Source organism: Saccopteryx bilineata, unplaced genomic scaffold, assembly GCF_036850765.1.
Source record: "Saccopteryx bilineata isolate mSacBil1 unplaced genomic scaffold, mSacBil1_pri_phased_curated manual_scaffold_29, whole genome shotgun sequence".
Classification (NCBI taxonomy): domain Eukaryota; kingdom Metazoa; phylum Chordata; class Mammalia; order Chiroptera; family Emballonuridae; genus Saccopteryx; species Saccopteryx bilineata.
This window is the reverse complement of record NW_027095455.1, coordinates 151869-166493: the sequence shown is the minus strand read 5'-3', so window position 1 is coordinate 166493 and position 14625 is coordinate 151869. Positions and strand designations below refer to the sequence as shown.

The 14625-nt window shown below is 48.2% G+C and overlaps 2 protein-coding genes across 2 annotated transcripts in view; both read right to left on the bottom strand.

Annotated features, from left to right (window-relative positions):
* LOC136318299 (histone-lysine N-methyltransferase PRDM9-like) overlaps window positions 1–14625 on the bottom strand; it is a 95052-nt gene that overhangs the window by 24551 nt on the left and 55876 nt on the right. The gene's annotated exons all lie outside the window — the stretch shown is intronic.
* Window positions 1302–13690, bottom strand: LOC136318302 (zinc finger protein 436-like). The gene is made up of 6 exons (XM_066250678.1): window positions 12500–13690; window positions 5194–5368; window positions 4041–4154; window positions 3213–3502; window positions 2597–2728; window positions 1302–1346 (listed from the first exon to the last, which is right to left on the bottom strand). Exons 1-6 carry the CDS (start codon window positions 13688–13690, stop codon window positions 1302–1304), a joined length of 1947 nt encoding a protein of 648 aa, XP_066106775.1.

Sequence of the window (14625 nt, the reverse complement as noted above, 5' to 3'; positions counted from 1 at the left end):
GTGTGCTGCAGGAGAGTCACAGAACTCATCATCAAAGAACTTTGAAAAATCTACTCTGAAAGTTACTTGTTTGCCCCATGTATTGTTTTGTGCTATCATTGTTCCATCAGCTGTTCTGATTAATACCCATTCCTTTCATTCTAACCCATTTACAGAAAGACAATAAACAATGAGCAGTTTACACAGGAGAAAGTGAGTTTTAGAGGTTCTCCAGGGTTTGCTTGACTTGCCATGTTCGAGACTCCTCCTCAGGGGGTTGAGCTGGTTTCACATGGAAAAGGTGGATCCAGTAAGGTTTCTCAGCTACCTTGACCACAGAGGGGGTGCTGAGCAGTACCTGGAATGTTCCTCGCCACCGCGGCTCTAGGTTCCCTCATCGGTGGTTAAGGATCCAAACCCACTGTCCAGGGTCCGGTGGTGAAAACTTCTGGGTGTTGTCTCCTGATGCTTCAGCCCTCTCCTCCTGTAGCTCTCTTATCTCTCCGAATTTGCTGCAATGCCTGTAGGGGCTTGAGGAAGTTATGATTAGATACCTCTATTTCCTCTCTAGTGAGCTGGGGAACTAATGGAGTAGGTTGTCCAAACATGAGCTCATAGGGAGTCTACTTGTTGACATATGGGGTACTTCTGACCCGGAACAAGGTGAAGGGGAGTAACTCTACCCAGTTCTCGCTGGTCTCCTTTTTTAACTTGATTAAGGTTTCTTTTAGGGTCCTACTCATTCTTTCTACTTGCCCAGAACTCTGAGGCCTGTAAATGCAATGTAATTTCCAGTTAATTCCTAACCTTTTAGCTAACTCCTGAGAGATTTTAGAAATGAAGGCTGGTCCATTATCAGACCCTACGGCTATGGGAATTCCATATCTAGGGATGATCTCTCTTAGTAGGATCTTGCAAACCATGGAAGCAGTTTCACCTTTAGTGGGAAAGGCTTCTGTTTATCCTGTAAAAGTGTCTATTAGCACAAGTAGATACTTAAATCCTGCCTTTCCTGGAGTCATTTCTGTGAAATCTATTTCCCATAACTCTCCTGGGCACTTTCCCCTATATCTAACTAAAAAGGGAAGCTTCTTGTTTATAGCATTGACCTTAGCACAAGCCTTACATCTAGAAACTATAGATTGTACTATATTCCTAATCTGAGGTCCCCTATAGTACTTCTTAATTAGTTGTTTCATCTTATTTTGCCCTAAGTGGGAACTTGCATGGATTTCCGTTTGCAATTTCTCCTATTATTCCTTGGGGTAGGTAGAGTCTGGTGTCAGGAAGTTCTATCCACCCCTGCTTATTTCTTTTACCCCCTAATTGCTTTCCTTCCTGCTCTTCTTCAGGAGTATACTTAGGGTCTGGAGGCAGCAAGGGTTGAGGCAAGAGCGGAAGAATGTCTGCAGTCCCTCCTTCCACAGCTTCTCTGGCAGCGATGTCAGCAAAACGGTTTCCTTGAACAATTGGAGAGTCCCCTTTTTGATGTCCTTTGCAATGAATTATGGCTACTTTAGAGGGAAGCCAAATGGCATCAAGCAGGGCTAAGATCTCAGTCTTATTCTTAATTTTCTTTCCCCCTGCCGTTAGCAAGCCTCTTTCTTTGGAAATGGCATTGTGAATGTGGGCAGTGGCAAAGTCGTATCTGCTGTCTGTGTAAATGTTCGCCACTTTGCCCTCAGCTATCTGGAGAACCTGTGTAAGTCCAATTAGCTCTGCTCGCTGTGCAGAAGTACCTTTGTAATGCTTTCTGCCATAAGACACTGTCCTGAGTAGTTATGGCTGCTCCTGCATATCTTTGTCCATCTCGGACATAACTGCTTCCATCAGTGAACAGCGTGAGGTCTGCCTTCTCATAGGCCTGATCCTGAAGGTCCGGTCTGGCCCCAGTGACAGTGTCCAATATCTGTCTGCAGTCATGGACCACTGATGGGATCCTGGCAACTGTGAGCAAAGGTGGCAGGATTTTAAAGGACTTGCCAGTCTTCAAAGACTGCACGGCGGGGGGATTCAAAAACTGTGCTTTTTACTGTGTCAGTCGTGCATTGGAGAGCCACCTATCCGATGGGGTACTCAGCACTTGTTATAGATAGTGTTCTCCAATAACCTGGATGTCCTGACCCAATGTCAGCTTGTTGGCCTCCTTAACTAGGTTTTAGGTAGCAGCATTTGCCCATAAACAGGTTGGCCAGCCAGACGCTACGGGGTCTAGCTTCCTGGATAGGTATGCTACAGGCCTCTTCTATGGCCCAAGCTCTTGGCTGAGGATTCCCAAGGCTACCCCTCCATTTTCAGCAATGTACAACTGGAAAGGTTTGGCCATATCTGGTAGCGCCAATGCCGGGGCAGCTACTAGATCTTCCTTCAGTGCCTGGAAAGCCTTCCTTTCCTTGTCTGTCCAAATAAACTGTTCTTCTTAGCCCCATGTTAATTCGTGGAGGGGCCTGGCCAACTCTGCAAATCCTAATATTCAGAGTCTGCAATATCCTACTGCACCCAGAAATTCCCGCACTTGCCTTTTGTTAGTGGGTTCTGGGATCTGCAACACAGTCTGAATCCTTTGGCTGGATAATGTCCTTTGTCCCCCTTGTAAGTTATACCCCAAGTAACTTACAGTTTGGGTGACAATCTGGGCCTTCTTGGCAGAGACTCGATATCCCATCTGCTGGAGATCCTGGAGTAGGTCTAAGGTGGCCGTACTGCATTGCTCTTCTTCGGCTACAGTGATGAGGAGGTCATCCACGTACTGTAGCAGTACAACTGATGGATGGTCAGCTCGGAACCCCTGCAAGTCTTTGCTCAGAGCTTCATTAAAGATAGTGGGAGAATTCTTGAACCCTTGGGGAAGCCTGGTCCAAGTATACTGTCCCACTAGTCCATTTTCTGGATCATTCCATTCAAAAGCAAATATGTCTTGGCTTCTGGGGGCTAGTGGGATGCAGAAGAAAGCATCCTTCAAGTCCAATACTGAATAATATGTATGCGTAGGGGGCAATGAGCTCAATAGGGTATAGGAGTTTGGCACTGTGGGGTGTATAGTCTCTACCCGAACATTGACTTCCCACAGGTCTTGTACCAGGCGAAAGTCCTGGGTCCCAGGTTTTTGAACCGGTAACAAAGGCGTGTTCCAGGCAGACTGACACTCCCGGAAGGATGCCTGCCATTAATAAGCACTTCAAATGCTGTGCTATGCCCTGCTTAGCCCGTGCAGGGATGGGGTATTTCCTTACCCATACTGGGCTAGCGGTGCTCAGCAACTGCACTATGACAGGTGGCTGGTGAGCAGCTAGGCCTGGTGGGTTGGTTTCTGCCCACACCCCAGGCACCTTTTCCCGGACCCCGGTGGCTTTGTTCTTACCTTCCTGGAGGGCTGCCATCAAGTATTCTTCAGATAGGGGCACCGTTACCTCTAGGCTGACTTTTTTGCCTTCTTCTTGGGAACTGCTATCTCCTTGCTTGAAGGTGACCATGGCTTGAAGTTTCTGCAAGAGGTCTCGGCCCATGAGAGGATAAGGACAATCTGGAATAACTAGAAATGAGTGGGTGATAGTGCCTCGGCCCAAATTAGAAATTCTCGCAGTGGCCCGTGGGTAAGCTTTTGCTTTTCCCGTTACCCCTACTATCTTTGTAGTTTCTTTCTGTATTTGGCCCTGTGGTTTCTTCAGAACTGAGTAGGTGGCTTCTGTGTCAACTAGGAAGTCTATTGGCTTTCCTTCGACTGTTAAGGTGACCATGGGCTCCTGGGAGCTGACGGAAATGGAGCCCTGGCCGTCAGTCTAAGGTTTGGAGCATGACCTCTCGGGCTTGCTTTGGCCTATGGCTGTCGGCCCTTCACTTTGGGCACTCTCTCCTCCAGTGCCCTTTTTCCTTGCAGTATGCACACTGGTCCCTGTGTATTCGCTTTCGCAGTTGACCTCTGTCCTTGCCTCGTTGTTGCTGCTTCCCTTCTCCTTTCCCTTTAGACTTATGAGTGGCAAGGAGGATTTTGACAGCCGCTCTCCCTAAGTCTGGGTCGTCCCTATTTATGAATATCTTCTGAGCTATTTCTAGCAACTCACTTCTATTTTTCCTTTCAAATCCTTCTAACTTCTGAAGCTTCTTCCTAATGTCTGATGCAGCTTGTGTCACAAAGGCTATATTCACTAGCCTGCGATTTTCTTCAGCCTCTGGATCTATGGGGGTAAAAACCCGGTAGGCCTCTATTAGCCGCTCTAAAAATGCAGCAGGGGACTCTTCCCTTCCCTGGATAACCTCACTTACCTAACTGAAGTTAGTGCGTCTCCTGGCTACTGCCTTTAAGCCCCGTAACAGAGCCCGGCGGTACTGGAAGAGTGCCTCCCTTCCCCCAGAAGTATTTGGGTCCCAATTTGGGGGTTGTTTAGGAAGGACATTCTCGACTTCCACATCTGTTCCCCCATCCTCTAAAACAGCCTTTGATGCTTCTCTAATTAGCCTGTTCCTTTCTTCTCTAGTAAAAAGAGTTTGTAAGACCTGTTGACAATCATCCCATGTTGGCTGGTGGGTCCTAAAAACGGTCTCAAGCAAGGATATTAATCCCTGCAATTTCTCAGAAAAGGGAGGATTTTGATGTTTCCAATTGTATAAATCACTGGAAGAAAAAGGCAAATAAATAAAACGGGGTGGCCCTGGCCGGTTGGCTCAGTGCTAGAGCATTGGCCTGCCATCCAGAAGTCCCGGGTTCAATTCCCAGCCAGGGCACACAGGAAAGGTGCCCATCTGCTTCTCCATCCCTCCCCCTCTCCTTCCTCTCTGTCTCTCTCTTCCCCTCCCACAGCTAAGGCTCCATTGGAGCAAAGATGGCTTGGGCACTGGGGATGGCTCCTTGCCCTCTGCCCCAGGCTCTAGAGTGGCTCTGGTCACAACATAGCGACCCCCTGGAGGGGCAGAGCATTGAACCCTGGTGGACAGAACGTCGCCCCCTGGTGGGTGTGCCGGGTGGCTCCCGGTCGGGCGCATGCGGAAGTCTTTCTGACTGTCTCTCACCGTTTCCAGCTTCAGAAAAAAAAAAAAAATAAATAAATTAATTAAATAAAATAAAACGGGGTGGTGCATGGGGACCTGCATCTGGTGCCGGTGGCGCCTCCTGGAGCAGCAAGATGGCTGCCCCTCCCGCCGAAGGAGGCATAGCCACGGCTCCCGCTGAAGAAGAAAAAATAGCCACACCCCCTGCTGAAGGAGGAACGACCACACCTTCTGCTGAAAGAAGAACGGCCACGCCTCCTGCCGAAGAAGGGAAAATGGCGGCTGCTCCCGCCAAAGGAGGCGAGATGGCGGCTGCTTCCCCCGCCCCATAAAGCGCACCTCCTCGGGTGTGAGGTGGACTCGAAAGCCCGTTCACATCTTGCCGGGAAGAATCAGGTTCTGCCTGCCGCCAATAGGGTGGAAGGAAATTCACCGGGTCTAGGTGGTCCTCTAGAGGCTCGGAAAAAACAGGGTAAAGTCTAGATGATGGCACGCTGGGCCGTGCCGGGGGGGGGGGGGGGGGGGCTAGCTTCTCCCTTTTCTTTCTTGTCACCCTGCCCCACCTTCTGATTATCTGCATTAAGGCACACTGCCCTTCTCTCTCTTGCTATCCTTTATGTATTTCCTGATATAACCTGGCTTTTTAGTGGCGATATCAATCCACACATCTATATACAAAAATTGGTCTGGAAGGGGCACCTGGTAGATAATGGCCTGAACAGCAAACACAATAGGGAGATCAAAAGTGCCCTCAGTGGGCCACCCTACATTGAAGGTGGGCCATTCTAACTGGATTAAGGTCCGGAGGGTTTCTTGATGTGGAGGTGGCCCCCCATACCCTTGGGCCCTTTTCTGGAAGTCAGAAAAGTTGTTTAACAGGCACTCGAGTGGAGAACCGTGCACAGACTCTTGTCCCATTCTCCTGTATCCTGCTCTGTCTGCTTCTAAACCTTCAAGAATTAACAGAACAATCATCAAAACCCCAGCACCAAGAGTCAATCCAATAAGAGTAGCAAATTGTATCACACTCAACTCAGTCATTCGAGCTCAGACAAAACGCAGTGCAGCACGGCGCAAAAATTCCTAATGTGACCAGTCACTCCTAGAATTAAATCCTAGAGTTAACAAATCCTTTCAGAAAGTGGCGTCCCGCTTCTGAAAGCCCTGGGAAGTTACCAGTGGCATCCCACCTACTACCTCAGGTTTATACGCTCCAGAGCCTAAGAGCCACACCAAATGAGGATCCTCAGTAAATACTTACTCAGCCCGAGCTGTTCCTCCGGTCTCCGACCCAAAAACTCCACCGAGGGAGATCCTGGACAAGCCCCCAGGATGTAGCATGCACTGGGTTTGAGAACAGATGTCGGAGACTTTCAGGAGTATAGATGTTTCTTTATTGGCCAGTTTAACCTGTGCAGGGGTGAATTCCCAGGTGTCCGGAAACAACGTACCCACAAGCAGCTACAAACGGGAATCGCCCCTGGCGCTTACAGCTAGGTCTTTATATATCCTAAGTAAGCAAGCATTAACAGAAGCAGATGTGGTAGTTACCTATTCACTAAGGGGGTCATACACAGCATAGCAACAGGGGCTGGGTCTAGCTCATTGGCGAATTTCAAACATAAACTTCTGATAAGGGTCTGTGACCAATGGAATGCAAACGTTTGTCTTCCTTTGTTCTCAGCCTTACAGGGTCCCTATCCTTACCTCCCTGTCTCTGCTTCTACACTCTGGCAATCCCAGCACACTTTCCTGAATCTAACAATTTGAACTTTCCTTGGTCCTTACAATTCCATATATACAAATTCGCTGGGCTAGAAAGAGAGAGAGAGAGAGAGAGAGAGAGAGAGAATAGGAATAAGACAGGTATGTGGCTAGTCCCCCTGCCCCCAGATCTATTTTTGTAGAGATTTTTAAAGCAACAAGAAGAGGGATTACCTCTACAGCTTGCATGGTTCTTAGATTCATGACTAATGTACTAGGAATTAAAAAAGGCTCATGGGGTAGGATTAGGTTTATATTTGGGGTGAGATAGATTAGGGTACAGGTTTCTGTTCGATTAGTAAGGAGACATATATAGGTGTTGATCCCATATGAGTAGAAAACCCCTGATTTGGTGAGGCAGGTTGAGACATGAACAGAGACAAGGGGTCAATTTTGTTTCTCTGTTTCTGAGCTCTAGATGGTCAGGGTGGATGAAAGAGTCACCCTTAGCAGCAGTGGGAGTTGTCAGGACCACGGTGTGTGGACCTGTCCACGTGAAAGTCAGTCCTTGGGTGATGTACTGCTGGAAGCGCCTCTTGGACAGTCTTTGAACAGTTTGCTATAAACTATAAATCCTGCAAGTACTTAGGGAAAGGGTGATTACAGTTCTATATTTTGCATTAGAGTTTAGGTCCTATTGATCACTGCTTCTAGCAGGAATTAGCAGCAGGTCCCAGCCCACCATAGGAATGGGGCATTGAGACAAGAGGTATAAAGGATATACTATACATTAAATATAGCAACAAAATCAAACTGTCAATACCCACAGTAGAGATCTTTGGAGGATAAATAAAACTCAAATATTCAAGTAAGGCAGTGTAGATGGCCTTTGTGTTTACAAGAAATGAGATTAGTTTACCTGCTATTTAGAAGAAATACTTTAGGTTCCTGAATGATGTCCTTGGGCCTTCAGTGGCAATTCCCAGCATGCTGGGCAAGGTCAGATCACAGATAGCTGGAGCAGGGCCAGAAGAGACCAAACCCTCCTTCCATGGAGCAAGGGAGCAGCTTACCTTCTCGTATCCCCTTTTCCACAGAAAGACGTGTCTATAGGTGGGGCTAGGAAGCCTGGCAGGCTTCAGTTCAATGACCTTTCTTTCCACTCTGGAGGAGGGCCCTGATGATATCCTATGAAGCCCTTTAGGGCTTCTGAAGCCTTTAAGAGCATATGCCAAAAGCTGGTATTTCCTGACTTCTTTAGGGCCATATTTTCCTTTTCTGGTACTTCCTTGGTTATTATAGACCTTAAAAGCCATGCTCAGAAGATCTCACTGAGGGGCTTGACTAAGAGAGCAAACTTGGGAATCCAGTGTCTAAAAAAGCCTATTAGGCCAAGGACAGAGAATATTTGATTTGCGGTGGTAGGTGGTTGAAGATTGTGGAGGTTCTGAGATAGATTTAGGGTGAGACTTCAGGTGGTGGGGGTTAAGGCAATGCCCAGATAGACTACAGACTTAGAGTGAAGTTGAGCCTTAGCAGAGAAGATACGATTTCCCTTCACAGTGAGGAAGTTAAGAAGGGTGGATGTGTGTTTCCTTGAAGCAGGCAGGGAGGGGCTGCAGAGGAGTAGGAGAGTACTACATATTGTAAGAGAGTACTAGTTTGAGATTGCATGATGCTACATCCTGAGCTAGTGCCTGCCCAAACAGGTGTGGGTTGTTTTTTATCCCCTAGGGTAAGACAGTCCAAGTAAAGGTAAACAGAAAGTAAAGAGTCAGGGGGTAGAGGAATGGTAAAGAAGACATTCTTGAGGTCTACAATCCTGAAGTGAGTGGTGTTTGAGGAAATGTGTGACAATAACTTGTAGAGATTAGGGACTACTGAATGGAGGGGAACTATTGCCTCACTGATTAGGCTTAAGTCTTGTAGGAGGCGATAATTCCCTGAAGGTTTTTGGACAGCAAGGTTGGGGCTATTGCAGGGAGAGTCTTTGGAGATGAGTGAGCCTGGTTTAGAGGCAGGTAATTATTGGTTTAAAGCCTTAGAAACAGACACAGTTACACAATAAACAAAGACTTTACATAAAAGTTATGAATTAAGGAATTTAAATGAGCATGCTTTACTTGTTTCAATTAAAATTATACTAGAGATATTTTCTGAAAAACAAAGAGAAAAGACGGATTACTTACATAGCTTAATATACAATTCTGCTTTTTTAAGTTTTTTGAGATGGCAGGGAGTTGCCAGCATAGAGGGGAGGAAGAGAGAAGGCAGACGGATGGACAGTGTGAGCAGCTGGATGGAAAAGGAGGGTCAGAATCTGCAGGACGAGGGGAAGAAGGGCACAGCTGTAGCAGAAGCTGGTGGGGAGAGGGAAATGGGTAAAATACAGCAAAGCCAGTGGGGAGGGGCCAAAGAAGAGAGACAGGCACCTCAGCCAGAGCCACAGTTTCTAAGTAGGGGGTGGGAATGAAGAACACAGTGGAGAAGGGAGGGGGCTCTAGGAGGGAAGAGACTAGAGCAAAAGAGATTTGTAGAGGAATTAGAGAGGGGTCCCAAGAGAGGGGTGCACTCGGGGGTCAGGCAGGAGAAGGAGAGATTTGGGAGTCCGCAGAGAAGATAATATTAGGAGCAGAAGTTTTAGGTGAGGTTTCTTTGGCCAAAACCAGCCTGTGTGTAGAACAAGCAGTACAGAAATTAAAGACTGGAGAGAAGGGGGAAGAAAGGCCTGCACACGTAAGGAATCTCTGATGCCCTCCCCGTCGGGTGGCAGAAATTGTCAAGATCTCTCAGGATATTGTAATGGTATTAGAAAGCAACCTGGCAAGATTCTTAGACTTTTAAGGAAGTCTGTAGAAACTAGCTGCTTGGAGTAGAAACCTCCCAAACTGTGAAACTCAGAGAGTAGGGTGAGTCCTGAAGGAGTAGAGGAAGAGTCTCTGAGGCCTGAGATTGGGAGGGGCCCATGTTCCGAGGGGAGCCTGGCTGGACGGTTTGGACTAAGAGAAGCCCACAGTTGAGGAGACTGGTGAGAGAAGGGGGGTCCCTGCCTTCAGTCACATTTCTGAGAGGAAAAAATCTCCGTAGAAAGAGAGACTCAGATAGGAGTTCGTCACCCCAAGGCCAAGATCCCCGGACGTAGTAGAGAGGCCTGGCTAGGCGCGCCTAGATTTTCGTATAAGTCCATAAAGGAGTAGAGGCAGACCACCCGTAGATATGGGGTCCGAAGTCAAAACCGTCCATCCAGGAAGGGGTGTTTTGGAGAGAAATTTGGAGGCCAACCGGGAAAAGGGAAGGGAGAACATTTTTACCTTTCTGATCCAGCAGGGGTTCAGAACAGGGCTAGACTACCGGCCAATCGACCTTACAATTACACGTCCAAATAGAATCAGGGAGTAAGCCTGGGACAAGCTGCCGCTGCCCATTGCTTCCCTGGTTTAAGTTTGGACGGCAAAGAGGGGTCGTCCAGGCAGTTAGTACCCTGTCCCGGGTTCAGGCACCAAATGGTGGAATCCATGGGAGTCCGGAAGACCAGAGTAACAGGCTTTATTGAACGGAAGAAAGGAACCCTGCTGGGCACTTCTCCAGGGAGAAGAGCACCAGCTACAAACTAGGGGTGAGATATATAGTTTTTAGGAGAGCCTGAGGGGATACTAAGGCAAAAGTTCTGGTATGTCTGGAATGCTCCTCCTTGGGGAGCTTTGAGCATGTGGGTGTTGAATCAAAAGTCCTGGTATGGGCCCTGGCTGGTTGGCTCAGTGGTAGAGTGTCGCCCCGGCGTGGAGGGGACCCGGGTTCAATTCTAAGCCAGGGCACATAGGAGAGGCGCCCATTTGCTTCTGCAACCCCCTCCCCTCCTTCCTCTCTGTCTCTCCATTCTTCTCCCACAGCCAAGGCTCCAGTGGAGCAGGGATGGCCCGGGCGCTGGGGATGGCTCCTTGGCCCCTGCCCCAGGCACTAGAGTGGCTCTGGTCATGGCAGAGTGATGCCCCAAAAGGGCAAAGCATCGCTTTCTGGTGTGCAGAGGGTCGCCCCTGGTGGTCGTGCCGGGTGGATCCTGGTCGGGCGCATGCGGAAGTCTGTCTGACTGTCTCTCCCTGTTTCCAGCTTCAGAAAAATACCAAAAAAAAAAAAAAAAAGGTCCTGGTATGTCAGGAGCCCCTCCTTGGGGCGCCTTGTCAGCTTCTTGAAATTCCTGTCTCAGGGGCAATAGTCCAGTATGGATAAGGTATGACAGATAAGCGGAACATCAAGAGGGCATTTTTATATAGTGGAGAGAAACAATTTTTTCTTTCTTTCTTTTTTTTTTCATGAGACTGAAAGAGGGACAGATAGGGAAAGACAGGAAGGGAGAAAGATGAGAAGCATCAATTCTTTATTTGGGCTCCTTAGTTGTTCATTGATTGCTCTCATATGTGCCTTGACCAGGAATTCAATCCAGCAACCTTGGGCTCAAACCAGCAATCATGGGGTCATGTCTATGATTCCACAATGAAGCCTGCAACCTCATGCTCAATCAAGCTGGCAAGCTTGGGGTTTTGAATCTGGGTCCTGTGTCCCAGTTTAGTGCTTTATTCACTGCTCCACTGCTTGTCAGGAACCACTCTCATTTTATAGAATAAAATAAAGAAAAATGGAAGTTGAGAATCTTGCCTTAGGTTGCACAGCTGGTGAGGGCAGAGCTGAGATTCAAAGCAACTATTGAATGATCCAGAGTCCATGTAGTATGCACCATGAGATTCTCATCCTGTAGAGGCCAGTGAGGTGAGGGAGACCAGATGCCCAGACTGAGCCAGGTACACAGACATGCACACATACATGTTCTTCCCTGGTTTGCACCACTGAGACACAGAGGTCAGAGGAAATATGACAGGAGCCAAGAGAAGCCCAGGAAGGAGGGTTGTGAGCCTACTAGAAAAAAAGGCTCCACTTCCTGGGAATCAAGGAAATTCCTTTCCTGGTGAGTCTGTCTCAAATCCCTCCCCCTGGGCAGTAAGCAAAGTAGATTGACTCCAGACTTTCACATTTCCAAGGGTTGAGTTTCTGTGCATGAGTGTGAGTTCTCTGTGGCTCTCTTGGAACTATCTGGCTTCAGTGACAGGGGGTAATGAGGTATGTGGTCTTCAGAGTTTTTTTTTTAAACTTTATTCATTTTAGAGAGGAGAGAGAGAGAAGGGAGGAGCAGAAACCATCAACTCCCATATGTGCCTTGACCAGGCAAGCCCAGGGTTTTGAACCAGCGACCTCAGCGTTCCAGGTCAAAGCTTTATCCACTGCGCACCACAGGTCAGGCGGTCTTCATAGTGTTATGGTGATAAGATTTATTAGAACAGGAGGCCAAGAGACCATGGAGGATTGGTGTTGACATTCCCATAGCACTTAAGGAACCGTTTGTATAGCTCATCTCTTATTGTGAAAGCAAAGAATTTGTTTAACCAGTTACATCTGTACAAATTACTCTTGCGAGGGAAGGGGTCAGTAAACTCCTTCTGAAGTCCCCTCAGAGCTGGGATATGACCCATGTAATAGCTATGGCTGTGGAGATGCAATTTTATGCTAATAACTTACTACCCTCTATGCAAACATAAGGCTTCTCCCCTGAATGTGTTCTCTGGTGACTGAGGAAATGTGCCTTCAGTGTAGAGACACACTCACACACCCTGCAAACATAGGGCTTCTCACCTGAGTGTGTCCTCTAGTGTATAAGATTTACCTTCTATGTTAAGCCTTGCTTGCACTCCCTGCAAACATAAGGCTTCAACCCTGAGTGTATTCTCTGGTGTCTGAGCTAGAATTTCCTTGCAAAGCCTTGCTCACACTCCCTACACACATAGGGCTTCTGCCCTGAGTGTGTCTTCAGGTGTGTGAGATGAGACTTCCGTGCAAAGCCTTGGTCACACTCCCTGCAAACATAGGGCTTCTCCCTTGAGTGTGTTCTCTGGTGTCTGAAGAGTTGTGACTTCTGTGCAAAGCCTCGCTCACACTCCCTGCAAACATAGGGTTTCTCCCCTGAGTGTGTCCTCTGGTGTACGATGAGATATGACTTCCATGCAAAGCCACGCTCACACACCCTGCAAACATAGGGCTTCTCCCCTGTGTGTGTCCTCTGGTGTCTGAGGAGATCTGACTTCCATAGAAAGCCTCGCTCATACTCCCTGCAAACATAGGGTTTCTCCCCTGTGTGTGTCCTCTGGTGTATGAGGAGATGTGACTTCCATGCAAAGCCACGCTTGCACACCCTGCAAACATAGGGTTTCTCCCCTGAATGTGTCCTTTGGTGTTTGAAGAGATCTGACTTCCATGCAAAGCCACGCTTGCACACTCTGCAAACATAGGGTTTCTCCCCTGTGTGTGTCCTCTGGTGTCTGAGGAGACCTGACTTCCGTGTAAAGCCTCGTTCACACTCCCTGCAAACATAGGGTTTTTCCCCTGAATGTGTCCTCTGGTGTCTAAAGAGATATGACTTCTGTGCAAAGCCACGCTCACACACCCCACAAACATAGGGTTTCTCACCTGAGTGTGTCCTTTGGTGTATGAGAAGATGTGACTTCTCTGCAAAGCCTCGCTCACACTCCCTGCAAACATAGGGTTTCTCCCCTGAGTGTGTCCTTTGGTGTCTGAGGAGATGTGACTTGCATGCAAAGCAATGCTCACACACCTCACAAACATAGGGTTTCTCACCTGAGTGTGTCCTTTGGTGTATGAGAAGATGTGACTTCCGTGTAAAGCCTCGTTCACACTCCCTGCAAACATAGGGTTTCTCCCCTGTGTGTGTCCTCTGGTGTATGAGGAGATGTGACTTCCGTGCAAAGCCATGCTTGCACACCCTGAGCAATACAGTAGGGTCGTTCTCCCCTGTGTGTGGTCCTCTGGTGTCCTGAGGAGATTGTGACTTCCGTGCAAAGGCCACGCTTGCCAGCACCCTGCAACCATAGGGTTTTCTCCCCTGAAATGTGTCCTCTGGTGTTTGAAGAGATCTGACTTCCTGCAAAAAGCCACACTTGCACACTCCGCCAAACATTAGGGTTCTCCCCTGTGTGTGGTCCCTCTGGTGTCTGAGAGATCTGACTTCCGTGTAAACGCCTCGTTCACACTCCTTTGCAAACATAGGGTTTCTCCTTCTGAGTGTGTCCTCTGGTGTCTAAAGAGATATGACTTCTGTGCAAAGCCACGCTCACACACCCCGCAAACATAGGGTTTCTCACCTGAGTGTGTCCTTTGGTGTCTGAGGAGATGTGACTTCCGTTCGAAGCAACGCTCACACACCCCACAAACATAGGGTTTCTCCCCTGAGTGTGTCCTCTGGTGTATGAGAAGATGTGACTTCTCTGCAAAGCCTCGCTCACACTCCCTGCAAACATAGGGTTTCTCCCCTGTGTGTGTCCTCTGGTGTCTGAGGAGATCTGACTTCCGTGTAAAGCCTCGTTCACACTCCCTGCAAACATAGGGTTTCTCCCCTGAGTGTGTCCTCTGGTGTCTAAAGAGATATGACTTCTGTGCAAAGCCACGCTCACACACCCCGCAAACATAGGGTTTCTCACCTGAGTGTGTCCTTTGGTGTCTGAGGAGATGTGACTTCCGTTCGAAGCAACGCTCACACACCCCGCAAACATAGGGTTTCTCCCCTGAGTGTGTCCTCTGGTGTATGAGAAGATGTGACTTCTGTGCAAAGCCTCGCTCACACTCCCTGCAAACATAGGGTTTCTCCCCTGAGTGTGTCCTCTGGTGTTTGAGGAGATCTGACTTCTCTGCAAAGCCTCGCTCACACTCCCTGCAAACATAGGGCTTCTCCTCTGAGTGTGTCCTGTGTTGTCTGAGAATATGTGACTTATCTTCAAAGTCTTGCCCACACTCTCTATACTTGACAGCTACAATTCTTGACATTCCTACTCCCATAGATACTTTGCCTGTGTCCACTGAATTTACTTCCTGGCCTGTGCTGGGCACTTCCTGTAT